Source organism: Heliangelus exortis, chromosome 1 (assembly GCF_036169615.1).
Source record: "Heliangelus exortis chromosome 1, bHelExo1.hap1, whole genome shotgun sequence".
In the NCBI taxonomy this organism is placed as follows: Eukaryota; Metazoa; Chordata; class Aves; order Apodiformes; family Trochilidae; genus Heliangelus; species Heliangelus exortis.
The window spans coordinates 119,508,514-119,535,006 of NC_092422.1; the positions used below are offsets into that span (position 1 = coordinate 119,508,514).

Here is a 26,493-nt window from a genome sequence, read left to right on the forward strand (position 1 = left end):
GAGTTCAGGCCTAAACTAGCAGGACAAAATCCAGTTGGAGTGCTGTCTGATTTCAGAAACACTTCTTGTGACTCTGCATCTCTGAATGGTCATCAAGTTGGCTGTAAAGCTAAATGGGAAATGACAACTGTAATAAAATGGAAAAATGTAATAGCATGCTAAATCTCTTCCCTTCCCAGTGGTGCCACTGGGAGAGCTGTGTGTGGAGCCCTGGCCCGGGCTGGCCAGAGGCTGCAGGGCAGCAGTGAAATTTTGGTATGAAGTAAATAATACAAACAAAGTAAGTTCTACTGAAGAAGAACCCTGAAACAAAAGCCACTGACATCACAAAGAATGAATTTGCTCCAGGGTGGTTCCAATGAAATCCTGGTAAAGACGCCTTTATGGATATTGGGCTCTTGTAACTAATACAGTAAGTGAGCACTCCTACTGCCATCAGCTGTGATGTATGTGAAGACATGGCAAGACATATTCCAGAGAAATACTAACGTGCCTTGCAAAGCCTCCAAGCAAGTGCCTTTGGTGTGTAGACAACAAACCCTGTCTCCACCCCTTCCACCCGCCCACATCCCAGACCCAGCCATGCGCAGCATGATTTCCACCTTGACCTTGGTTTCAAAGCCAAGAGAGAGACAGGCACCCTGTCAGGACAGGAGCTTCATAGTCCTTCAGCTCTGGATGAGGGATAGAGGAAAGAAGGAAAGCAGCAGAAGCAGGGGTGAAGTGGGGACAGAGGAGAGGCTCAGCTTCCTGTGGAGGCATTCAACCTGCAATCAGCTATGTGGAGCATCACTCTCCTGTGGGGAAGCATCCTGCTCCTGCCTAGCATGGCTGAAAAACCTGCAATGCTGTAAGAACTTCAGATGCTTCACCTACCTGCTCTGGTCTGTGGGGAATCCTGGGGGGTGGCAGTGTGAAAGAAAGGATAGAAGTCCTAAGACCAGGACTGTACATCCAGAGAGACATAGTTTCTCATATTCCTAAGGTTTCACTTGGTTCTAACGCACTTTCCCCCCTCCACTCTCTCTGCTACCTGGCTTTCCTGTTAGTGCCTTTGATATAGACCACGTATTTCTGCAAGGTCTCATTCAGAGCAACTCTACCAGCTTTCTGCATGTGTTTAATTATGACCTGCCAACATCTCACATTTCCTCCTGTGCTCTAGAATATATTTCCTTTGGGGGCATGCTTTTCTCCCTGGAGTCATAGGTCACCTTCTAAATCTTTAAGGGGGCAAAGCCTTAATAGGCCAGGGAAGTTGTCTAATAGGGATGCTCTTTGTAAAGCATTGCATTCATTTTGGTTTGGATGGCTATCTGTTCCCTCCATGCCTTTTCTCAGACCTCCAGCCAGGACAATCCCCAGCAGTGCTTCGCTTCCTATACTTTATTGGGAATGCAAGTCATGTTACAGCAGACACTGCTGTGAAATGTTAGCTTGGGAACTTGCTCTTGCTTTCTGGAGGCCTTTGCTTTTGCAGCTATCACGTAAATGCAAACAGAAACATGGCTGTGTTCAAACATTAAATGGTACAGTGGGAAATGTGTCAGTTGGTTGTAGCTGGGTTCCCTCCTGCCATGTGTAGTGTGGCTTGGACAAGTCTAGTTTTAAGTCTTTTCCAGTGGAAGTATAGCCTCTACATCTAGGACGTGTTTCATAGCATGACATAGTTCTGGCTCAAATGATATTATACTACTACTTGTTTCCCACTGTTACCTCCAGCATGAAGCTTTGCTTTATGGAAACACTGCTTGCTTCAATAGACTGCCTGCTGTCTTTCCTGTAGAACAATTTTTTTGGTAGATTAATGAGAAAGTAATCTGTCTGGACTCTTGGGATCCTTGAATGACAGCCTCAGGGATGCTCTCTCATACTTTTATAGCTTAGAAGGCTAAGGCAAAGAGGTGTAAGAAAATGTTCCAGAGTAAAGGTTGATAAGGAGCAAGAGGTATGGGAGGGTCAAGCTCTGAGTCTTTAGTTCTCATCCCATCCTCTGGCATAGTGGCAGGGGGTGAGGTGTCTTGAGTCAAATTAAGTAGGAAAATAAGAATGCTGCTTTTGTCTGTTATCAGATCCCTTATTATCAGCAGCAGGCAAGCAGCTCAGGGCAGCTTTACAATACTCAAGTCTGAAAGCACTCAAGGCTTTTGGCAAGCTGGACTTTGACTTCCTCTAGCCAGGGTGCTGAGATCCAGCTAAGAAGTGCCAGTAGACCATATCTCTGCCTATTGCTGTTCTGTTTTCCCAGGCCCTGCTCTCCTGCAACTCAAAACATGCTGCTGGTTGAAGCTGTCCAGAGGCAGAAAGCAGGAGAAGTCAGTGAGAAGTGTTTCTCTGGCTTCTTTTTGGCCTTAGTTGCCACAGTGCAGTGTAAGATGAAAAAAAACAACCAAACAACATGAACAGCTTCTTGGTGCTATCGGTGAGCACAAATAGGAGAGGAGCCACAGAGGCTGGAACAGGAAAGCAAAGAGGACAGGAGTGTCAGGAGCTGAAAAGGTACTCATGAGGATCTGTGTCTGGGACAGAATGTCAGGACACTGACAGGTTCCTCATGCTCCAGTGTAGCTGGTAGTCTGAAAGCAGATAACCAACCAACCAGACTGGTAGTGATCTGTAGTGTGGTTCAGTGAAAAGGCTGAAGTTTCAGGATCAGTTGATTGTCATGGGGAGGTCTCTTTGCCTTATTTTGACTTTCAGTTTTGGTAGGAGTGACTTGATCTTTTTACATGTGCATGCAGCACGTAGCACAGACTCAGTGTTGATGGCTGCAGAACCAAGAGATGAGTGGTTTGATCATGTCCCAGTGACATATTGATGGTGGAATGAAGAGACTAGAAGTCCTATTAGGAAGTACTCAAACCCTAAGACAAGACCCGAGCTCTTAGAAAATCAGTTTCATCTAACTTTTTTTCCTTTTTCCTTTTTATTAGAAATTATGCTGTGGCAATACCATCTCAGCTCTACTACCCCTTCTCAGAGACAGTGTGCCTGCAGCTCAGCAGAAAGCAAGCAGTCCCAATCCATGTGACAGTAACCTTACAAAGCAGAGCTGGGAATGAGACTTTGATCACTCAGTCCATCTCTCAGCTCACCTTCTTTCATTGCACAAGCTTCCAGGTGAGGAAGATATTTTCAAAGGTTGTCAGTAGATTGGATAGTGCATGACTTCTGCTCTTGCTGGGCAGGAAGGCAAAGAATCATGTCTTGCCAGGGAAGCATCTCAATTGGGCACTGAATCTTCTGCTTCAGCCTCTATAGGTTTGCCAGTGTCCTTTCTTCTGTTTAGCCCCACTGATATTTTACTCTTCTAGAAAACATTCTGAAAAGTACTGTGGGGTCTTTCAAAGCAAGAAAAACTGGAGACATTTAAAAGCAGCGTCATAATCGTTATTCCAAGTACGTGGGGATCCAACCTGAATGATGGTTACAAATATGCCTGTAGGTCCCTCCTCCTGTTGGAAACCCCGATGAAGTGGCTTTTATTGGGATCACAGTCCTGGGAGACAACTCGGAGTATCAAAAGGCACAGAAAGTCCTAATCAAGCACACAGACAAGAAGACTTTTATCCAGACAGACAAACCAGTGTACAAACCTGGACAGACTGGTATGGACAGAATGCCATGTCTTCTGAGAGAAAGAGGTCCTCAGGCCACAAAATCTGGGGTAGCTTGTAGCACTGGGCGTGGGGATGCAAGAGAGATGAGTCGTAGGCTTCATCTCTCTTCTGTACTTTAAGTTCCTGTTTTTCCTTTATCTCTTAGTCAAGTTGAGAATTGTAACCTTGGACCAGAACTTCATTGCCAGCACTGAAGCGGTGAGTCAAGAAGGGACAAACCTTTTCAAGTCTGAAAATGCTATGGTCTGCCTCCATGCCTTTTGTATTAGTGCTTGGCTCAGCCAGGTGATCTGTCTGTGGACATCTATTTTCAGTGATGCTTGTGGTGCTTACATACAGTTTTGGGAGCTACCTGCAGTTCAGGAGCTGATTATGATATTGGGTCATGGGCAATCTCTGGGAATTGCTTGGGGAAGACTCACGGATGGTTGGAGGAAAAAAAATGCCAAGGAGGTGGATGGTTAACTTTTCCTGAAATCTTCCCACCAGTAATTGTTATTTCCTTCCCACAGCACCGTCTTGTGGAACTGAAGGTAAAACACCTGCTTTATTGAAGGTGGTGACCTCTTCTCACCTCAGGGGAGACACAGGTTTGGGGATGATAGTGGGGAGATGTGAATGCAGAAAGCCAGCTATCTCAGAATGAATGGGGACAATGCTTGAATTCTTTTTTTTCTTTTCTTTAGTATCCAAGTAAGCTTGGTATTACAGTGTCATGATACTGATCACACACACATCCTTGCAGTACATGAGGAGTGCCACTGGACAGCAGTGCTGGACAGCAGTCCAGCAAACTTTTCAAAAGTGTCCAGGGGATTTCTAGTCCCTCTAGCCTGTGTATTGAAGATCTGTGAAAATCCTGAAGTTTCTTTAAGGACACTTTTATATTTGACATACATAAAATCAAAGCTTGACCAGTTAGTGGTGTGGCTACACGTCTAGAGAAAATTCCTGAAGCAGCTTTCAAGGTATTGCCCTTAAAATCAATTACTTTAGTTCCAGTATTACAGGTAAAATACAGACTGCAATCACCTGAGCTGAGGAAAGACATCTGAAAGTGGTGGGGAGCTTGAAATAACCCATGCAGAGACCAACTAGCAATTGGCAGTAGCTAATGCACATTTTCATGCCATACCCACCAAGCAATGAGTACATAAACACGTTTTTTGAGGTACCTATGCAATGCTTTCTGCCAGTTTATACAAATGTAGCATTTCAATCAAGCTGTACCCTTTCAAACAGTTCCTGCTTGCTCCATAGGTTTGTAAAAAACCTGTCAACTCATAACTAAGGTCTTTCTGGCTGGGAATCGTGACCACAGCCCGAGTTCTGCATCTTGCCCTCCCAGTAACCAGCAGCAGGAGTATCCTGTTTGTCATCCTCTGACTGTGTCAGGCAGCAAAACCTCCAAATGCCCTTTCATCTCATGTCACTACATCTTCATTTCTATACTGGGACACATGTTGTTGGGATTGACCTGGGGGCTATGCCAGCTCAGATCACAAAAGGGGTTTCTAAAAGGGGCCACTTCTCTCTTTTAGTGTGACACTCATGCAGTAAGGTGTAGTTTAGTGTAGTTGTAGATTAGTGATCTCCTTGAGCTCAGACTCACCTGAGCACTGTGGCTGCATCCTAGACCTGGGATTTCAGGACAAGAGATTGTGTGCTCAGACCATGCTGCCACAGCTTGGATATCCTGAAAAAGGGTTTCTTTTGACTCTGGGAAATAACTGTCTATTCCTGCCCACACAGGACCCTAAAGGGAACCAAATTGCACAATGGCTGAATGTTGTACCTGTGGGAGGCATTGTGGATCTGTCCTTCTCTCTGGCTGCAGAAGCACTGGTTGGAGAGTACACCATCAAAATGCCTGACTACATGCATACCTTCAGGGTAGAGGAGTATGGTAAGAATCTCTGGGAGCTCACAGAAGAAGGGAATCTTCTCTTCACCTCCCCCCCTCACAGAAAACTGAATGGACCATGTAGCTGTGAACATCCGGGCTAGTTGTACTATCATCCTGAGTTGTCCAACTGCCTGACAGTGGGAGAAATCCCTGGCTTTCATTCAGGCCCATCATCCCTGGCTTTCTCCTCCTTCATGCCCTGTGGCTGGACAGAGGCACTGTCTCACAGCTGTGCTTTGTGGAGGAGAAAAAGGCTGTCTACCCTCTCCGTGCTCTCCTGGCTCTGCTGCTGGTGAATTGCTGTCAGGGAGTGAAAGGAGAGATTTCTTTTCTGTGAACAACAGTCTGGGGAGGATTGGAACAAATTACCTCCCTCTCTTCTCGCTGAATTACATTTCTTTTGCTTTCACGCAGTGCTGCCCAAATTCAGTGTCTCCATCCAGATGCCTCAGGTTGTCACCATCTTGGAGGAAAGCTTCCGTCTCCTCGTCTGTGGCATGTGAGCTGACTAATGTGGCAGAAGGTGCATTCTTACTGGTTTGGAAACTGCACAGTAATCAGTAGTAACTGAGCTCAAATGGTCTCTGCCAACCCTCTTCAAATCCAAAAATCTTGTTTCTTTGCTAAGGAATTTTCCTGAATTCTCACCTTTCTCCATACTTTTCTCTACCTACTTTTTGTCTCTGTGAGTTTGAATGTGTCGCAGTGGATCCCCTGAGTGGGGCATGTGCCCTACTGCATTGGTTCATTGATTAGGGCCAGTGGGGAAGGAATAATGACTCAACTTGTGGCCAGCACAATATCCCCTAGCACTACCTGGTATGACTAATGGTGACTGGGAGAGAATTCACCCACCACTACCTTCGATCTCAATCTGATGAAGTCATTGGAACTTCATAACTGATCTCATGAACCATGAAGACACCACAGGCTGCTGGGTTGTAGAGCTGCAAACCACAGGCAAAAGGTGATTTTATTCACCTTTGAGCCAGCGTTTGGCTACGTGAGCATAAGTCCTCTCTGCTCTGTTTGCCAGGTACACGTATGGGAAACCAGTCCGGGGCAGCGTGAAGGCTGCAGTGTGCCGTAAGCATATCCGATACCATCGGAAATCCTCCAAAGCCAAGCGCAGCGTTTGTAAGGATTACTCTGGTGAGGTGAGCACGTGGGACATCCACTGCAGAACAGAGGAACAGTGGCAAAGAGGGAAGAATACTAAAGGAAAGAATGGGACAGGCATCAGTTATTGATGCAGCACGCTCTTTGCTTGGGGATGACTGATAGATATGTCCTTAACTTCCCCCTCGAATGAGTTCTTTAACTGCACTTAAGTACATTCAAAAGAAATATCTGTAGGCAAGCTAACTATTGCAGATTTGCCTACAAAGCAATACCTGTGGCAGGGCAAAAATACAAATGCTGTCCACACTGATTGATTTCCACTGGATTCTTTTTAACACCACCTTTTAACCTGGTGTTCTATTTCCTAAAGATGAATAAGTGAAGTCTGTGGTGAACTGCAATTGCTTACTTAATTTCTCCAAAACGTTTGAGTGAATGTATCTATATTTGTTTATGTATTTTAATTAGCTCAGCACATATCTTAAACATAAATCGTGCCCTTGCAAAAGAAGTCATGTTGTCATGGAGAAGTGACAACACATGTTTGCCACTGGCACATAAGTGAATGTGTAAAGATGTGATACATGTATGAAACAGCATCTCCTATTTGTGACTGCACCACAGAAAAGGAGTAGCTTTCCTGCCAGTATCTCTAACTCAAGTCATGTACTTTTAGACTTCTGGGTCTTGGGTCTGAGCTGCACTGTAGGTAGTGTTTGTGCATTTGTGATCGGTTAACAGATACAATTTAATATCCCCAGACAAATGAGGATGGCTGCTTTGCCACTGAGGTGAATATTAAGTTCTACCAGCAGAAGCGTGACAGTTATGATTTCAACTTGGAAGCTGTGGCTTTTCTGAAAGAAAGTGGAACAGGTAGCAAAAACTGATTCTACTCTTCCTGAAAATACTTCACTTTGCACTCCTGCAACATGCTTGATTAGGGTTGTAATCTGTAACGATCCCTGTGACTTCCCATTGAACCAATGGAACTTTCTGCACTGGCCCCAGTGGTGTGAAGTGTTTAGAGTGTTTTGCCTTCCTTGGCTGTGTGGATGTTCTCAGGTACCATATCTCCCAGGTCTGACTCACATAGGACATGTGAGTTCTCCGTTGCAAGATGGGCTTTACCATTATGCTTGCTCCTCCACAAACTGTTGTGTGCTGTCCCACTCTGACAGTCACCTTCATTTGGCAGAGATAGACAAGAGCATCTTTTTCTCACCTTCTGGTCACAGTAGAAATGTCCACAGAGGTGGACCAGGCAACGTTCTTTTATTCTTAAACCATATTTTAGGAAAGTCCATTGGAATGAGGAGAGACTTGGAGCAACTTGTGACAACCTGGGCCCTGACTGTGTACCATTAATAAATAGCTCCTCGTCAGATTTATGTCTACCTCCCAGGCAGGGAGATGAGTCTGCTTGTCCAGAAGTCCTGTTAAATAGCCTGTAAGGTTTCCTTGCTTACAAAATTTTATGAACCCTTCCCTACAAGAAAATGTTTTGCAGCCTCTTGCTGAAAGCAGTGACACATGTTTACTTAGCAAACAACTGCAATAATTTCAGACAGGCATCACAAGACAAGGCAGCAGGCTGTAAACTAATGTGGTGAAGGCAAAGGAAAATGTTGTCTCCTTCTGACTCTGCTGTTAGAACAGGAGGAGGATGGAAGTGGATAATTGTGTGCAAGACCATCTTAAACAGTCAGAAAGAGCATGTGTCAGGGACCTCCTGGTAGACTGCTGTCATTCTAGTGGGTCAGAATGTAGGAGGCACTATTGCTGAGTGTGTGTGTGTTAAATGGCTCCTGAAGTTACACAGAGACATTGCAATCCCCTGTGAGTGATGGTCCAGTCCATCAGTCCATCCAGTCTTGCTGCACCTGCTGAGATACATGGTACTTACCTGCAGGCACCTCCTGTCTTTCCTAGGGGTGGAGTTCAACACCACTGAAAACTGCAAGGTCACTTTTGATATCACAACTCTGCAATTCTGGGAGACAAGCTACTACTATCAGCAAGGAGCTCCCTACTATGGAAATGTAAGTGAACAGGGCAGAGATGCAGAAAGCCCAACAGCTGGGCCAAATAGGTGGGCAGGCACAGAAGTAGTGAGGATTCCCTTTGCTCTAAGCTGCCCAAACCTGCTAGCTGCTATCGAGGTAACCCAGAAGTGTGATCACAAGATAAGCATATGACTTTGCCAGGTGAGGCTGCTGAATAAATGGGGAGGAGAAGAAAGCTGAAGGAATTAGGGGTCACACTGAGAGTCCCTTTGTGTAGAGGGAAACTTTTGCTGGCAGGCAGGTCCTGAGGCTTCCAGTTCTCTGACTGTTCTCTGTGTCATTACAGCTGGAACTCAAAAGTGCCAATGGGACACACCTGAAGAACAAGGAAGTGATTCTTACAGTGTCCTATGGCAGCCAGAAGCAGACCAAGACCTACTTCACAGATGACACTGGGATGGCCTCTTTCACCTTAGAGACATCAGCGTGGGGCAACAGTAGTAAAGTTTTGCTGCAGGTTAAGCCAAATAATTATACGGGATTTGGCTAATGCTAAGCAGTTTATCCCATGGACCTTTAGTTTATGTAATTTTTTCTGTATAGTCAGGGAGAGTCATGAAATAGTGATATGATGCATCTAAGGAAGAGGAATAGCTCATATCAGAGCCAGAGTTCTTTGCCCTGGTGCTTCACACAGTCCCTGAGGAGTCAGGAAACATGATGAGAGATGAGGCAGTGGATAAAGGCCCCATGAAGTTGTGACTGAGGTCTACCTAACACCTCTCTCTGAGGTGTAAAGGACTTTGGGGGGCTGAGCAGGGACAGAGAGCACAGGAAGGGATCTGACATGGTAATGAGCAGGAAGATAGGAAAGGAGCTAGGGAAAAACACTTGAAAATTCATGTGGAGAAGAAAATGTCAGTGGACACTTTGCATTATGTTTCCTCATAGCAAAAGATATAGGAGAAACCTGGGATATAAGAGACAGGAAACTTAGGAGGGAAAGAAGGAAGGCTAGGAAAGAACCAGTTGCTGCAAGCCAGTCTAAAGCAGAGCAGGTATCCAGGATGGAAAGAGCTAAATACAGGTGCCACCTACGGGGAGTTGACAAAGAAAAGTTCTGCATCTGCTTTCCCATGAACAAGGAAGGCTCTCTTTTCTGGTTGAAGGAGTAGGTTTCTAATACGTGTCCTGTCTAAATTTCAAGATCAAGGTACTTTGAGGCTATACCTGTCTCTCTCAGAGTGCATACAGTATCTTAGATGATGGCTGTTGACCTTGCTGGAAGTCCACAAGATGTTACCAATATCATAGTCTCAGTGCAGATAGGTCATTACTTAAAGTTGAGTAACGCTAGTGATGGTCACTTGTCCTCTGCCACTCAACTTTATGGATCAGGGAAAGGTAACACTGAACATTAAAGTATTTTACCAGGGCAGATCCATGCTGCTACTTTCCCCACATGTACCAGACAGAAGCAAAAGGTTCAGTGATTTGAGCTAGGTACTGATAAGCCACTGTACACAGTTTTAATGATCTGGCTTGCAGGAGCATGGCAGAAATTCAGGCTCTAGCTTAAGCCCAAGCTCTAGGAGCATACAGCTCCCTGCCTCCTGTTTAGATGCAGGGTCAGTCAGTGCCAGGCTCCACAGAAAGGGGCTGACTGAGCCTGGCTTTGGTGGAAGTGGAGGCTTCAGAGCCCACTGTCCAGTCAGTCTTGGTTTTGGTGTGGGGAGAGCTGTAAGAAGTTTTCAAACACCAAGCCACCTTTTCTGTGCCACAGGCAAAGACCCAGCCGGAGGACTTAGGTGGTCGAAATGTGAGAGTGTCTTATGGCACTGCATCCCTCACACTGAGGGCCTTCTACTCTTCCAGCCACAGCTCTGTGAAGATCCAACCAGTGCAGGCAATGCTACCTTGCAGGGACATGCAGCAGGTCACTGTGCATTATCGCATCCAAGCCACGGAGCTGGGGGATGGGGCTGACAGTGCAGACTTCTACTACCTGGTGAGTGTAAGGCACAGACTTACTGCTTTGCCATGGATCATGGCACAGGGCACTTTACTGGCCAAGAGACATGGAACAGAGGCACTATCAGCCCTCTGCTCTTTTCATTCCTCTTTAGGTTTTGGCCAGAGGATCCCTTGTGCATCACGGGCAAACAACAGTACTTCTTGATCCACCAATAGGTAAGAGCATCTAAATACCAGGAACATATTAAGGGGCCAACAGGAAAGCCCTTCCATCCTAAATGGTGAAGGAGAAAAAATATCTGACATCAACAGGAAACAACAGAGATAGCATTAAAAGTCAAGAGGAAATGGCAAATGTGCCATGTCTCCTCTGTGTTTCAGCTTCCTTCCACTTTTTTTTTTCCAAACAAATTAGGAAATTCTCAGAGTTTACCTACCAAGCAGGATTTATCAGAAAGCTCACATGATCTTTTTTGCTGGACTCAGATTAAGTCATTTCTCTTCCAAGTGCACACTTGCCAAGATCCCTCATGGTGTAAGGCCACTGCTACAAAATGACACTAACCTACAACCTGGTCTAGCTGTGGTCTTCCCCAGAAGCAAGCTGGAAATTTTTATCCAAGTAACTGTACAGAAGTATTGTAATTGATACGGGTATTGCAAGCATAACCCTTGGAGACAGACTTTCTTATCTCTTCCTATACTTTTCCTATTTCTCCTCCTTTCTTCAGGTCAGTATAGTGGAGCCTTCAATGTCACTCTGCCTATTGAACTCATTTCACCCATGGCTACCCTGTTTGTTTACACTGCCTTCCCTGAGGGACAAGTGGCAGCTGACATCTTCAGTCTGAAAGTCTCCAAGTGCTTCAGGAACCATGTAAGTTGTGCACAAAATAAAAGGGGGCAGGTAGGCTGAGGGGTAAGTAATTAACTCCAGTTTTCCAACAGATGTCCAGCAGAATCCAGTAACCAGTGTCTCCCCTTTCCTTCCTCTGTCAATGTCTTCAGTCCTTCTTTCTTCTGCTGTTTCAGGTGAAGCTTAGCTTCTCAGACACAGTGGCTCTCCCAGGATCAGCTGTCCATCTCCATCTGCAGGCTGCACCAGGCTCCCTGTGTAGCATCCGGGCTGTAGATGAGAGTGTCCTGCTCCTGAGGCCAGAGGCTGAGCTATCCAGGGATAGTGTGAGTCACTTTAGCTTTGAGCCTTGATAGTATTGAAGAGATGCCTTTTGAGCACCTGGTATATCCACTGGTTAATAAGGCACAGTGGATATACCAACAGGTACTCGAATGGGGACAGCACATGGCTTAATGAGAAAAAAGGAAAGCCAACATCAAACACCAGTCAAAATATCTGCCTTTGCACAAAGGATCTACTAGAATAACCCACTGTAATCCCCAACTACAGCTCAAAGTCACATTCTTGCTAAATTTACAGTCCATTTCTTTGCCACACTGGCAGTCAGATTGCAAGAGACTTCCATCTCCTGAACCAATTAATGACAGTAGTCCAAAAACCCAGATGTTGGATTAAAAAAAATGTCTGCTATGTGAAAGGCTCCATGTCTTTGTTGCAGCTCACATGAACCAGACAGTTCTTCCATTCCCAGACTGGACTGTAAGTGATACCTTGGCAGTGGGAGGGTCCCATTTCTCCTTTAGACCTGGGATGAATTGGGTCTGAGGAGTCTTGAATTGCCTCTTGGCACTGTCTTGGTGAATCCAGAATGTGCCTTCAGTCAGACAAGAAGTTATCTATCTAAGGACTCTTACAGGGAAGGTCTCCTCACTGTTAGCATTGAGGTTTTTGGTACAATCTATGAGCTAGAAGTGGCCACAGCTATGCAGCCATACCCCAAAGGGGTTTATGCTCCTCTCTGGTGCTATTACAGGTTTTCACCTTGTGAAAACCTGTAAACATCTAGCTTCATGAAGCTCAAAACCCCTTGGGGCTGGGCTTTTGCAGCAGGCAGGCTCCAGCCTCTCTGCCTTTGCCATCACAGAAAAATCTCTGAATAGATAATACTAAAAACTTTGCTAAAAAGTTAGCTAGAATAGATACTAAAAACCTCTCATACTGACCTGTACTGGTTTTTTTTCTCTCTCTCCACAGGTGTACAATAAGTTCAGCTATTCTCAAGAACACCCAAGCACCCTTCTAGACTCTTACAGTGACTACTGTAGTATCCACAAGAGCCCAGGAACCATTGGTTCCTCTGAGACCACCCCCCCACCAGGAACCATGTCACCATTCATGTACAACAGATACTCTTATGCAGTGTCACAACCAGATGTTTATGAACTTCTAAAGGTAAATCTAATTTCCAGAAAACATGAAATATCAGAGCTGAGCCTTTTTGCATCCCAGGTCAGCCCTGGGTAGCTTCATAGATTGTCTTTCCTGTAAATGCCTGCAACTCCAGATTCTGAATTTGCCAAGCTCCTGAACTAAGACACTCCATGATCCCAGCCTGATAAATTCCCAGTGATTAAGCAGATCCCTAGAACCCAGGTCCCAATTTATTCCGAGCTTGAGCCCCTCAGACTTCCTAGGAAGGAGAAAGGAGTGTCAGCCTGAGTCAGAGAAAATCTGAGGTTGGAAAAGTAAAGTACCTGTGAGTAAAAGGGAACTGGAGAAAGGAGGGAAAGACTAGTAGAAAGGAATCACAGGTGAAAGACAAGAACAAGTCTGTGTGAGGATGAGCAGCAAAATGTGGTGCTCAAGTAATGACTTAGCATGTGGGCATGCACAGGCAAGTAGTCACCCCCACTGTCCTGACTGAAGAGAGTCTCCTCTGGGGTGAGGGGCTAAGACCATGCTTTAAGAGCTCTGTGGTTTTGCATTCTCTCCCTGCTTAAATTTTCAGGTCAAACTGAGGTACAGCAACACAGGGTGGGCTGATATGTTGGGAGGCTAGAGCAGAGACAGATGCTCAGATAATGTTGCCCTTTCCACTGAAATCTGCCTTCTTTTCTTCCCCTTCTTTCCTCCAGAATTCAGGCCTAACATTTTTAACCAACCTTAAAATCAAGTCTCCGATTGAGTGTCGCACCCAGACCACTTTCTACTATGACTACATGTGTACATCTCAATTTATCCTGTTTCTTTGGAAGTGATGGGTAACACACAGGCTGCACAAGGGCAGCTGAACATGCACTGTGTTGGGAGTGGCTTACATGATGAGTGGGAAGTTGAACAGGAGACCTGTACCACGGGAAGAGGGGAAGGGGCCTGATATCAATGTGTGTCCAGTGCACTGGAGGGGGTGAGGGGTTGCCTGGATGGGAAGAACCTGCTTGGAAGCTTCTGCTGGCTGGCAGGGATATAATGTGGTCAAAGGGGGAAATGAGGCAGCTACCTCAGAAGGAACATACATCTATAAGACTAGGAAAGGTCTTGCTGGAAACCAGAGAATGAACAAAGATTGGCACTGGGCTTTTCTGCAGGGGCTGAGAGCATAAGTGTAAGCTGGTAGAGTCCCTCACACACATGCCAGAATCCACATGGTATCCTGGGTTGTCTTATGGAAGTCAATAGAGAAGCTGAGGGCATCTTGGAGAGTACAAGAGGGATTGGAGTGGGAGTGAGGAGGATGGAGAGATTAACTTTTTCCAGCTGAACTCCATCCTGATCTCACAGATGCTCTGCCTTTGAATGAATGATTGTATTCCCAATAGCTTATGACGAGCTGGCAGAGTTGGACAACTTGGAGCCAGAAATGGATGTTGCTGTTGAACGTGCTGAGGCAGAGCAGACTGAGCTGGGTATCGAGGCAGGGCCAGTACGTACCTGGTTTCCAGAAACATTCATCTGGACTCTGGTTCCCATCAAGTGAGTAATTATGGGCTGTGGCCCCACATAAATTAAATCTCCTACCAGCCACAGTGGAGAGTGAATGAGCAGTAGCATAGCCAGGTCCCTATTGCCTTCTGTGCCCACAAAGAAATGGATAAGAAAACAGAGGTTTGGTTCTGCTCCTGGCTCCTGAGATTTTCCAAATGATCACAGAAAACTGAAAATCAGAGACTTCTGTAGGATAGAAGAGGCCTCCAGAGGTCCTGTGCAAGGCAGGTTGAGTTGCTATAATTAAGTTCTGTGTATCCCCAGAGATTCCATAGACTATCTGGACATTTGTTCCACTGTTTTACCATCCTCATGGTATTTTTTTTCCCTATCTCAAGTCATAATTTTCTGTGCTCCAGTTTGTGTCTGTTACCTTTCATCCTAATAACATGTACCTCAGAAGGGACTGGTTCCATCGTCTTTACACCATACAACTAGGTAGCTGTAGAAAGCAGAAAGCAGAAAGATCTCCTTCCTCTCTTAAGTTTGAAAACCCCAGTTCTTTCAGCCTCTCCGTGTACACCCAGTGCCACAGCTCCCTGACCACCTTGGTAGTCTTCCACTGGACACATTCATGTTTGTCAATATCGTTCTTGAGCTCAAAGGCAGTAAATAGTATTCCACATGTGGGCTGACAGGGGAGGAATAGGGGGAGAAATAACTTTTCCCAACCCAGTGGCTGCAGTCTTCCTAATACCATCTGAAAGTAGTTGGCCTTCAGTGCTGTCTCATGCTGATCTTGTTATCCACCAGGACTGTCACCTCTGTTTCTGCAAAGTTGCTTACTAGGCAGTAACTGCCTAGCCTGTACTGTTGCATGGTGTTATTCCATTCCAGGTACAGAATTTTGTGTTTACTCATTTTGAAGCAGATTTTTCCAGCTTGTCAAGGTTCCTCTTAATAGCAAACTTTCACTACAGCATATCAGAATTCCTTCCCAACAAAGTATAGGCTACTAATACATAGCACATTAGTCTGGTAATCTTCCAGAGAATGTCCTCTGTTCTGTTGTGCTGGTCATTAATAAAGCCATTGAGCAGTACTTGCCCGAGTATTAATCCCTGAGAGATGCCACAGGTAATCAGCCAACAGCTGGAGTTTGTGAAGTTCCTGCTCGCCTTGTCTAGTCCACAATGTGGCTACAAGGATGATGTGGGAGACTGTGTTAAAGGCCTTGCTAAAGTTAAGTTACACTGCATCCACTGTTCTCTCATCCACACATCTCAGCTTTCTTAGTTCTCCCATGTTCCAATGTACTTCATCTGTAAAAAAGGATCTCTGCCTCTCCATTTCATTTGGTTGGATTATGCCTATTTCAGGGCAGGGACTCTATTCAATTCTGTGTATGCAGCTCTGTAAGTGACACTTAAAATGATGACTGTTGAGCTGTGCTTGGGAGTTTGGATGGTAGTGTGGCGAAGTACTCACACAATACTCCCTGACAAAGGTTGTATAATATAGATGTATAATATAGACCTGTGTGCTCACACAAAACAAGAATTTAAGGTGTAACATGGTGCAGAAGCAAATTCTGATTTGCACTTGCCTTTCATGAAGTCACATGTGGCTTGTGAATTGCAGTTCCTGGATATAAGAGAAAAAGCCTGGAGGAGGGAAGACTCTCCACTGGTCAGTGAAGACTGGGTTAGAGATCAGTTTTGCAAATTGAATATACACAAGTCCATGGGCCCTGATGAGATGCAGCCAAGAGTGATGGGAGACCAGGCTGATGTTATCACCCTACCTCTCTCCTTCATTCTCGAGGGATCATGGCAAACAGGAGAGGTGCCTGAGGCCTGGAGGAAAGCCAATGTCACTCCAGTCTTCAAAAAGGGCAAGAAGGAAGATCTAGACAATTAGAGACCAATCAGCCTCACCTCCATCCCTGGAAAAATTATGGAGCAGCTCATCCTGGAGGTCATCTCTAAGCACATGGAAGAAAAGAAGGTTGTGAGGAGCAGTCAGCAGGGATTTACCAAGGGGAAATCATACTTGACTAAGCTGAGAGCTTTCTGGGATGTTGTGACTGAATGGGGAGATGCAGGGAGAGCAGTGGATGTTGTCTACCTTGACCTTAGCAAGGCTTTTGACACAGTCTCCCATAATATACTCTTGAGCAATCTCAGGAAGTGTGGGATAGAAGAATGGACAGTGAGATGGATTAAGACCTGGCTACACAATAGAGCCCAAAGAGTGGTGATCAATGGTTCAGAGTCCTCCTGGAGACCTGTGCCTGTGGAGTTCCCCAGGGATCAGTGCTGGGTCCTGTTCAACATTTTTGTCAGTGACCTTGATGATGGGACAGTGTCTTCCCATCACAAGACATTCCACATCAACATGAGGAAGAATTTCTTTACTGTAAGGGTTAAAGAGCCCTGGAACAGCCTCTCCAGAGATATTGTGCAGTCTCCTTCTCTGGAGAGTTTCAAGACCCATCTGGATGCATGGCTGTGTGTTCTGCCCTAGTTTTGGTTCTGCTCTGGTAGGGGGTAGGACTCAATGATCTTCAGAGGTCCCTTACTACTCCTGACATTCTGTGATTCTGTCTGTCTTTGTCCACCTATTTGCTATCCCTCCCATAACTGTCTTATTTCCTAGTAATCCCTACACTTTCACATGCACTTCCAGTTATAATCCTTCTGCATTTATCTTCGTAAGGGGAATCTTTAGATGGATGGGGACATCTCCTGCTCTGCTCTCTTCCCAGTGATTCAGGGGCTGCTGAGCTATCTGTCACAGTACCCGACAGTATCACAGACTGGAGGGCCATGACTTTCTGCACCTCAGAGACCTCCGGGTTGGGCATCTCAGAGACCACCAGCCTGAGGAGCTTCAAACCCTTCTTTGTGGAACCCACCTTGCCATACTCTGTCTTCCGGGGAGAGTCATTTCCCCTGAAAGTCAAAGTCTTCAGCTACCTGAAGCAGTGCATGGTGGTGAGTGGCTCCCTTCAGGATGGTTGTTGGGCAAGGGGATGTGTGGTAATAGTAATTCCCTGCCAGAGACCTGCCAGAGAAGGACTGTGGGTAAAAGACATGAAGAGAGCTCTTCACAAAGATCTGTGCAGAGCCATCTCTGTCCAGCTCAACCCATAACCTTAACCCATACAGGACTTGTGATATCCATGTTGGTGACCCACTGATACTGTGTCATACTCATCCTGGGCTTCTGGGCTTGAATGACCTTTGGATAAAGGAGCTGAAAGGAAAAACACAGCAGCAGCTTTGTAACCCAGCCTCTCTTTTGTTTCACCTCTAGCTCCAGCTTAGCCTAATGGACTCCAGGGATTTTGAATTTGTGCATGCAAATGTCAAGTACACTATTTGTCTGTGTCCTGATTCATCAGAAACGTTTTTCTGGAATGTGAAAGCTACAACATTAGGTAAGGGGACACAGGAGGGGCAGGAGTGGGAGGCACTGGCAGAGCTGCTTGAGGAAATGAGAGCTGGGCTGTAAGGGAGGGTGGCCTGGTGAGTGAAGCCTGAGTGAGCAGCCTGAGGCTGAGCAAACTAAAATGTAGGCATGGATGTGCCAACTGGCCTCCTAATGTTTTGTTCTGTAGGGAAGGTGAATTTCACTGTCAGTGCTGAGGTGATGGACCAGGAAGATGTTTGCACAGAGACTACAGCTGTTGTGCCAGAGTCTGGAGGGAAGGACACAGTGGTTAAACACCTGCTGGTAAAGGTCAGAGCATGCTTCATGGTCCTGGTGTTGTCAGAACTGGGTCAGGCTCAAAATGGCCTGGGGGGTGGATTTGGGAAGGAAGAGTCAGCTGGCAAGATAGGCAAGTTTCTCAGGGAGGCTGGTCAAGGATTGATTCCAAGGATGGGTTAGGTTGAGGTATGAGTTGAGCATCTTCACTCAATGGAATGCAGACATTAGAACTGCTTGCAAAGAGAATTATCTGTGAGACCCTTTGCATGTCCCATGAGGAAGGAAGAGCTGTCTGCAGGAAGGTGGGGTGCTCTGCAGCTATTTCATTTTGCTGTTCTTCCTTTTGAGCTAACCAGGTTTTTCCCCATCAGGCAGAAGGGCTACTGGAGGAAAAGACCCAGACCTCACTCCTGTGCCCTAAAGGTAGGTGAAGGTACCCCACAGGCAGGGACAGTCTTGCCACTGGGGCTATATATGCACACAGAACAAGGAAGCAGTGTGGTCTGTGAACAACTCTAGGACTATCTGGAGGTCCCTGGGAGGCTAAAGAAAGGGATTTTGAAGTTTTTATGGGAAAGCAAAGCAGTTCAGCTCTTCCCAGTACAACGAGCTCCTGGCAGCAACAAGCCACTGCCTAACCACATCACTGTCACTCATAATTGAGGGGGAGCCTGATCTCTGTGCCACCCTCTCTTTTGAAGGCTGATTTCACCAACTGGTGAGATGATCCCAGCTTTGTTCACACCATCCCCTGGGGATATCTGTGGGTCTACCACCTCCCTCATACCTTTTGTTGGTGTGATGCTTTTGCCATTTGCAGGAACTTCAGCTTCAGAGACAATCACTTTCACCATACCAGAGAACAGGGTCCTTGGTTCGGAGAGAGCCCACATCTCTTTCTTAGGTGAGATTTAGAGTGGTCTTGGCAGGTAAGGTTTTTTTCCCCACAGGATTCTTTTCTTTTGGTGCCACGTTGTCTGCTTTAGCAAAGAGTAACAAAAGGTAATGTGTACAGCAAGGTGTGATACTGGGACCTGAAGCATCTCATCTCTCTTATACAAGTGACACCAGGCCAGATGGATATATAATTTCACCCAACCAAGAGAAAGATAGACAAGTACCATATCAGTGTTCCTACAGCACTCTGTAGACATTAAAATCACCCTTGTGTGAGCAGAGGTGAACTGAGACCAGTCTTGGCAGATGATGAGTGAGACCAAAAATTTTTTATGTGCAAGAATATGCAAAGCTCACAAAATTGTAACGATGTCCTACAGGTGATATTCTGGGGACAGCCCTAGACAACATAGATGAGCTCCTCCAGATGTCCAGTGGATGTGGTGAGCAGAACATGGTTCATTTTGCCCCAAATGTCTTTATCACACGATACCTTGAAGAAACAGGCCAGCTAACTCCAGAAATCAAACAGAAGGCAATTGGCTATCTGGAAAGTGGTAAGTAGATTTCTGCTCAGGTTGGGTTATTAAGCTGCTTATGTCTGCTACAGTAGGACATGTGGTAGTGATCTCAGCAGAGCGTTGGTGCTGAACAGGATTTGTGCAGTGTCTCTTTCCTGACATCATGGGAGTTACAACAGTGTAAATCAGGCAGCTATGTCCCAGCTGAACAAGGGGTACACAGAACCCCTCTGAAAGCTCTTTGCTGAATTCCTTAGGGACCATGCTCTCTGTAAGGTTTGCATGAATGGCAGAGCAAGTTGTCACTTGAGGAGAAAGCAGACACAGAGCATCTTCACTGCCCACATCCTCTTCCTACAGGATATCAGCGGCAGCTCCTGTACAAGCACACAGATGGCTCATACAGTGCCTTTGGGGAAGGAAGTGAGCCAGGGAACACATGGTAAGCAGATATATCCAGACACAGTTGAGGAACAGCAGCTTGACTTGGTCAGACTCATGCTGTCTTGGATTTTGGCCTGGAGACACTGAAGGAGTATAGAGGCACGGAGTTTTGAACAGAAATTGCTCCTGAGAATTTTGGGAAGAAAAACATGCAATGAACTGACTTGGGGAACCCCTGTTTGACTGTGTTTGGGCAACCCACTGAGGCTAATTCTGAAAACTTGGCTGCTAAAATGCCTTCTTTCCAGGTTTTCCAGAGTGCTTTGTGCCAAGACAGGGTTGGAAAAGAGTCTGAGTGAGCTGGCAGAGGTCTGGGGGAAGCATTGAACTGTTAGTGATTTTTTTCTGTGAAACATCCTCTTGCTGCAAATGGATCTGAGCTCAAGCTTTAAGAGGGTCTATTTCATATGCATTGCTTCCAGTTCTCCATCTGCACAGAGGCTCCTGGCATTTCTGCAGGGATGAGATAGTGGAAGAGACAGAGGCTTCTGCCTCCTACTGGAGATGGGCATCACTGACTGGTTCAGTTTGATTTTTTTTCTCCCTTCCTTGGCTCTAGGCTTACTGCCCTTGTCCTCAAGACCTTCAGCCAAGCCCGGGACTTCATCCACATAGATGAGCAGAATATAAAGGATGCTGCCAGTGCCCTGATTAAAAGTCAGATTCCATCTGGCTGCTTCAGGAGTGTGGGGAAACTCTTCAACAATGGTCTGATGGTATGGTATGACATGTCCTGGCTGTTCATTATAAAATCAGAGAACCATTTTTGTTGGGAAAGAACTTCAAGATCTGTGCTCCTCCCTTGGTAAACAGGTTTAGCTTCCTTTCCTTTCCCCTTATTGAGCTGCTGTTTCTTCCTTCAGTCTGAGTCCTCCCAGCACAGAGAGTCAAAAATAAAGTGAATGGAGATTGATGTCAGCCACTCACATGAGATTCACCTTGCCAGGCAGGGATGTTTCCTTTGCACTTAGAAGCACAGCACTTGTGCATGCACGGACAGACACAGAGTACCATCAAAGTGAAGCCAGCAGCAGTTCAGTGGACAGGACCTCACAGAGCTAATCCTTCAAGTGAAGAGAATGGTACCTTTTCACTTCCCCTTGCAAAAGAAAACCTTCGTTTTTCTTATCCATACCCTTCCCACTGTCCTCACCCTCAAGTGAGGTGCCACCTTGTTGTGGGGCTGTAGGAACGTAATTTTCCCCTGGCACACATCTGCTACTAAAAGTTTTGCAGGGGAAGGGAAAGGGGAATGGGCTCAGCAGAGGGAGGGTATCAGCTATCCAGAGGAGCTTGGGGCACTGTGGCAGAGAAGTGCTTCAGCAAACAGGACCTGCAAGAGCAGATCCTAGCCCTGGCATTTCCTCAGCACAGGAATAGGACCAGTACTGTTGCCTGTGCTGGCTGGGAATTTGCTTGCAGAGCAGAAGCCACTGGAAAACTTCTTCCTCTCCCTTCTCATGGTAGCCCCCCTCTTCTGTGTTTTGTGTTGGCTTCAGGGTGCAGTAGAGGAAGGACTGGGACTGAGCTCTGTGATCATCACTGCTCTCATGCACTCAGGGATGCCACGCTCTGTGAGTATTGGTGGCAGGGATGGGCAGGGTGTGCAGCCCCTTGGCAGTCAGTGCTCTGGCACCCTGCCTTTGTGAACACTGGGGTTTGTTACCAGTTTTCTCCCTGTGTGTCCTCTCCCTCTTTCCACCCTTCTTTGTACACATCAAAGCTGCAGATGACTCCTCCCACACCCACCCTCCCAGCAACTGCTGTGCTTTCATTTGTGTTCTAGGATCCGGTTGTGTCAAAAGCTCTGAAATGTATAAAGGACCTGGTCAATGCTGATACTGGCAGTCCCAACCTCTACAGCTGGGCACTAGCTGCAAATGCCTTTGCAGTAGCAGGTGATAAGGCCTTCAGGCAGAAAATCCTCAATAGACTGGAGAAGGCAGCCATTATATCAGGTACGAAAGGCTATGGGAAAGAGATGGCTGTTGTCAGAGCTGTGTTGGGATCCCAGGGCTGAACAACCAAGAGAATGCAGGGCAGTGGGGGGGGCACTGTCAGACTCTGTGGGAAGCTCAAGGCTTGGATAGCCTCTGTTTTTCAAGATATTACAGACTATATCCATACTGTGAGGCAGACTTGCTTTATGGATGATGTCACGGTCCTGGTCTTACAGTTATCCAAACCAGAGGAGCTTCATGGATGTTGTAGAGCTCCTTCCTAGCCTGCAAACCTAGGTATTTACTGTGAAATTCAGGGTGTGTTGAGCAAATAGGAAGATATGTACCCATATCTTGTCCCAGTGTTCATGTTCACTCAGTACGAAGGTGCGGGAACCAAGTAAGACTCCAGGATCATTAGAGACAGCTACACACTCCTTAAGTTTCCACTCCTCCCCTAGATGATCAAATATTCTGGAGTCAACAGTCCAAACAGGAAGAAGACTCCCTCTCTTGGTATCGGGCTCCATCTGTTGATGTGGAATTGACATCTACTATCCTCATGGCTCACCTTTCAAAGTCAAGTTTGTCTTCAGAAGAAATCAGAAAGGCATCCCAGATTGTGTCTTGGCTCACCAAGCAGCAAAACCCTTATGGAGGCTTTGCTTCAACGCAGGTAATCCCCTTGAGCCATCATCAGCAGATAACTTGCCAGAATCAGCTGTAGTATGGGAGAGCAATGAGTTCTAGCACAGCCAATAGTAAAAAAAGGAAAAAAGCTAAACAATACAAAAGGTAAAAAAGGTGTATGGAATTCCAGATCCCGGGAATTGGGAAAGATTGAATATTTGTGTTCCTCTGAGCTAATCCCATACTGAAGTCCAAAGGGGAACCTCAACCCTTAGTGCTCCGTAGCTGCAGTATGAGGGATGAAAAGGCTAAGGACTGAGCATGCACAGGAAAGCAGAAATCTTATTTTCCCCAGTGTGTGTCTTCCCTCAGGACACAGTGGTCGCCCTGGAAGCCCTGGCTCTCTACGCAACCAAGACCTTCAGCAAGGATGGCCCCAATCTTCAGGTTTCTCTCTCCTCTGAGGGTTTCAACCAAAACATCCAAGTAGACAACACCAATCGCCTTCTGCTGCAGACAGTGGAGCTGCCAGACATTTCCCAGGACTATACTGTGCATGTGCAGGGCCATGGGTGCCTCTACCTACAGGTAAGCCCAGCCAGGGAGAAAACAACTATCTGGGGAAGTCTTGACAGCCAAGGGACTTCTCACCTTGCTACTTAGCCAAGACTGAAAACAGACTGCTGCAGTGACTTGCAAGAATCTGGGCTTCAAGGCTGGTAGGAATAGCTGGGATCCTACAGGAAAGGCGTAGCAATTGCCCAAATGAAATCTGGATCATCTTCACCCAGTCAGAGCTGCACCTCCCCTCCAAGAAGTCCAACAAAAATCAGCAGAAGCAGCGCAGTAGCAGAATCTCTGCTTCCACCCCATGGTTTTCAGCAGGCAGACACTAGACAAGGCTACTCACCAGCAAAAAACCTTCTATACTCTGCCAGCTTTCTGTCCTGACTGCCTGTCTTTCTGTCCTGACAGGCCATCCTGCGGTACCACATCCCTCCCCTGAGGAGTGACGCCACTTTTGCCCTGTCTGTGCAAACAGAGTGCACTGCACCTAGCTCCATCCAGTTCCCTGTCACCATTCATGCTCGGTAGGACACACTCAGATGCCCCTTGCCATCCCTGTGCTAAGAGGCTTCTGGCACCACACCAGTTTCACTGGTTTTTCTGACAGCCAGAAAAGACTCCACTGTGAGGCCCAAATGCAAAGATGTTCATATTCATTTAACTATGCTCTCCTCAGATGAGTGAAAGGTACAAGGCCTCACAGTGATGTCTCAGGCAATAGTCCTATGTAATTATTATGCCAATCACCTCAAGCTCTCCCAAGACCTATTGGGAGACCTTTCTAGGATGAGGTCTCAAAACACTGATGATGTGAAGGTCCCAATGGGACTGGCTGCTGACACTTCTTCCTGAGTTTTCCCTCCTCTGCTCCTGGTTGTCACTGCGCTCTCCTCTGTTGTACTTCTGTGCCTGACTTGGGACAGAATTGTCAAGAGAGCAGGTGGAGGATGTGGTATTCCCTGCAATGCCTACAGAAGGTAACACCAGATTCCTTCCAAGAAATTAATTCTCCTTAGCCCAGCACAATTAAAAGAAAAATCATGGGAGGCACAGAGATTTATTACAGTACAGGAACAGCTACTTACAGGAGAAACACTGGAAGAAAAAGAGGTGCCTCCACCCAAGTACTAAAGCTGGGATGGAGTATATGGAGGTTATGCCTCAGAAAGTAACATTAGTGCTGTCCCCTGGGTTCCTGCTGCAGCTACACAGGGAACCGTGTGTCCACCAACATGGTCCTGATCCAAGTGGAGCTGCTGTCTGGATACAGCCCTGTGGCAGGTTCACTGGAAGAGGTGAGACTCTGAGTTTCTGTCCAGCTGGGATGGGAGTGATGATGGATGTCCATGTACACATAACTGTGATCATTCCTTTGGGCAGAGAAATATGGTTCTTTTCTTCCCAAGAAATCTTTATACCCAAAATGTCTACCAAGCAGCCCCTTGCCTTCCCCTACCCCAAGGGCTTTCTTGGCTATGTGAACATTTTGCCCATGCTGTCACAAGGACAAATATCCCTGAATATTTCTGCTTGCTGTTAAAGTCTTTCTGAAATTTTCCCCCTATTTTCAGCTAAAGAAAATGCCTTTAGTGAAGAAAGTTGAAAGTGAAGCTGACCGAGTCATTCTCTACCTGGAGGAAGTGAGTGTAATTTAGTTTAACATCAACACTAAAGACTACCAACTGACATATAGCCATATAGCTTTTAGCTTACTCTTGTATTTGGTTCCATTAGTATTTTAAGTATTTAGGGCTGTTGTTGCTATGTAGCAGTCACGTTTGTTGACCTGGAGAAGTGTGTTATGTCAGCCTGCAGTAGTTCAGAGGTAGAGCTCTACTTCAACTTGAGTGAAAACTCTGACATTATACCCACATCTATTGGCACTGTTCAGAGACTGCTGAAAGTCCATTTACAGTGTGATTAGGACTAGGAAGGAGTAGTAGGACCCATCTAATAAATATAAGCAAGCCTGAATTTTTAGAAAGCCCTTAAGCAGCCTGAATGTAGCAGGGAGCATCCAAGATTGCTCATGAAGCAAGATGCCACAAAACTTTAACCAGATGATTGTGTGAACAGCAGTGCTTGCTCCACGGCCTTATTAATCAACATTAACAACCACTCCAGCCTTATTCTATCAGCACCAGAAACAAGTCCTGGCATGAATTTTAAAACTTCAGAATTTCTAAGGAGTGCTTCTACATTTCTGTGATTCTTCATCCCCAGCTGTCAATAAGCTGAACTATGCTAGCCTCATAGTAAGTGAGTTATTGTTGAGTGGATGCATCAGACTTGCAGAGGTTATGCTTTTGTTACATCTACAGCACAGAGCAGAAAAGCAGCACAGAGAAAGATGTCAGCTGAGGCTGACAGGTAGCACAAGGTAGAATGCAGTCAACAGCAGGTCATGTAACTACTGCCAGCCAGCAGATGTTCGTCCACACCTTATGTTTGTCTGCTTAATGATGAGTGTTGTGTCAGCCTGGAAAATAAGAGCTGATGTAATGTGGCTGTACATAAGAAAATAGCCACTGCATCAAAATGCACAAAGGAGCTCAGAGCAGAGCTGGATGGGAATATGGGATTGGTTGGGAACAGTAGAACTGCATTTATATAACTAATGCACATTGACTCTGTGGGTTTGATATCTCTCGTGAGCTGAGTAAAATGTCACGACCAAAAATGAGAGATGGCCAGAGAATGTGAAATGAAAGAAATTTCTGAGATGGACTGAAAAGCAGGACAGATATGTCACAGTGGTGAGGTCTCCACAGAGTAGTGGAGTGCGAGCAGCTGGAAGGGATTGTTTTACAAGCCATTCTTTGGGTCTGGCTGTTAATCCTTGCATTTCTTGGTTTTAGCTGACTAGAGAGCCTCACACCTACACTTTGCTGATGCAGCAGGACATGCAAGTGAAGGATCGTAAGCCAGCTAATATCAAGGTCTATGATTACTACATGCCAGGTGAGCTCAGATGATGGATGGGCTGTAGAAACCACCCATATGTACTACTGAAAGGAATTTTCTGAAGCTGTCAAGTCTAAGAAAGTACCATCCCTGACATGTGTATCTAACTTTCCCTTAGAAGTTCCCTAGTGATGGACTTAACCCTCGTGGGTTCAAAATGGTAGATACATCTCTCTCTGGCCCCAGAACTTTCAAGCTTAAAGTTGTCTTGTGGATCCACTTAGGATCTCACCCTCCCAAAAAGAGGGGAGGAAGGAGTTCAGAGCCATGCTTTTATACACTAATTTTGCAGGAGGCAGCAAAGGCAGAGAGCCATAATGAGAAGAGTGGCTTCTGATGGCTTTGAAGAGTGAGGACCCCCTCAGAAGAATTACACTGAAAACAACCTGTCCTCTGTTCTCTGA

General features: G+C 46.1%; 1 protein-coding gene across 1 annotated transcript in view; it reads left to right on the forward strand.

Moving 5' to 3' along the window:
* Nucleotides 1-26,493, forward strand: part of LOC139804585 (alpha-2-macroglobulin-like protein 1) — a 27,858-nt gene continuing 1,365 nt past the window's right edge. The window contains exons 1-34 of the mRNA XM_071761972.1: nt 1-850; nt 2,934-3,120; nt 3,446-3,608; nt 3,766-3,818; nt 4,133-4,153; nt 5,373-5,526; nt 5,941-6,025; nt 6,563-6,683; nt 7,410-7,524; nt 8,581-8,690; nt 9,001-9,171; nt 10,438-10,662; nt 10,781-10,844; nt 11,360-11,505; nt 11,661-11,810; nt 12,742-12,939; nt 13,623-13,710; nt 14,307-14,460; nt 17,180-17,408; nt 17,731-17,854; nt 18,035-18,156; nt 18,498-18,549; nt 18,947-19,030; nt 19,404-19,580; nt 19,905-19,986; nt 20,548-20,704; nt 21,488-21,562; nt 21,775-21,946; nt 22,390-22,604; nt 22,931-23,146; nt 23,534-23,649; nt 24,330-24,420; nt 24,697-24,765; nt 25,984-26,086. Of these exons, the coding sequence (XP_071618073.1) occupies nt 780-850; nt 2,934-3,120; nt 3,446-3,608; nt 3,766-3,818; nt 4,133-4,153; nt 5,373-5,526; nt 5,941-6,025; nt 6,563-6,683; nt 7,410-7,524; nt 8,581-8,690; nt 9,001-9,171; nt 10,438-10,662; nt 10,781-10,844; nt 11,360-11,505; nt 11,661-11,810; nt 12,742-12,939; nt 13,623-13,710; nt 14,307-14,460; nt 17,180-17,408; nt 17,731-17,854; nt 18,035-18,156; nt 18,498-18,549; nt 18,947-19,030; nt 19,404-19,580; nt 19,905-19,986; nt 20,548-20,704; nt 21,488-21,562; nt 21,775-21,946; nt 22,390-22,604; nt 22,931-23,146; nt 23,534-23,649; nt 24,330-24,420; nt 24,697-24,765; nt 25,984-26,086 (4,360 nt within the window). The 5' untranslated portion in view covers nt 1-779. The remainder of the gene's footprint in view (nt 851-2,933; nt 3,121-3,445; nt 3,609-3,765; nt 3,819-4,132; nt 4,154-5,372; nt 5,527-5,940; nt 6,026-6,562; nt 6,684-7,409; nt 7,525-8,580; nt 8,691-9,000; nt 9,172-10,437; nt 10,663-10,780; nt 10,845-11,359; nt 11,506-11,660; nt 11,811-12,741; nt 12,940-13,622; nt 13,711-14,306; nt 14,461-17,179; nt 17,409-17,730; nt 17,855-18,034; nt 18,157-18,497; nt 18,550-18,946; nt 19,031-19,403; nt 19,581-19,904; nt 19,987-20,547; nt 20,705-21,487; nt 21,563-21,774; nt 21,947-22,389; nt 22,605-22,930; nt 23,147-23,533; nt 23,650-24,329; nt 24,421-24,696; nt 24,766-25,983; nt 26,087-26,493) is intronic.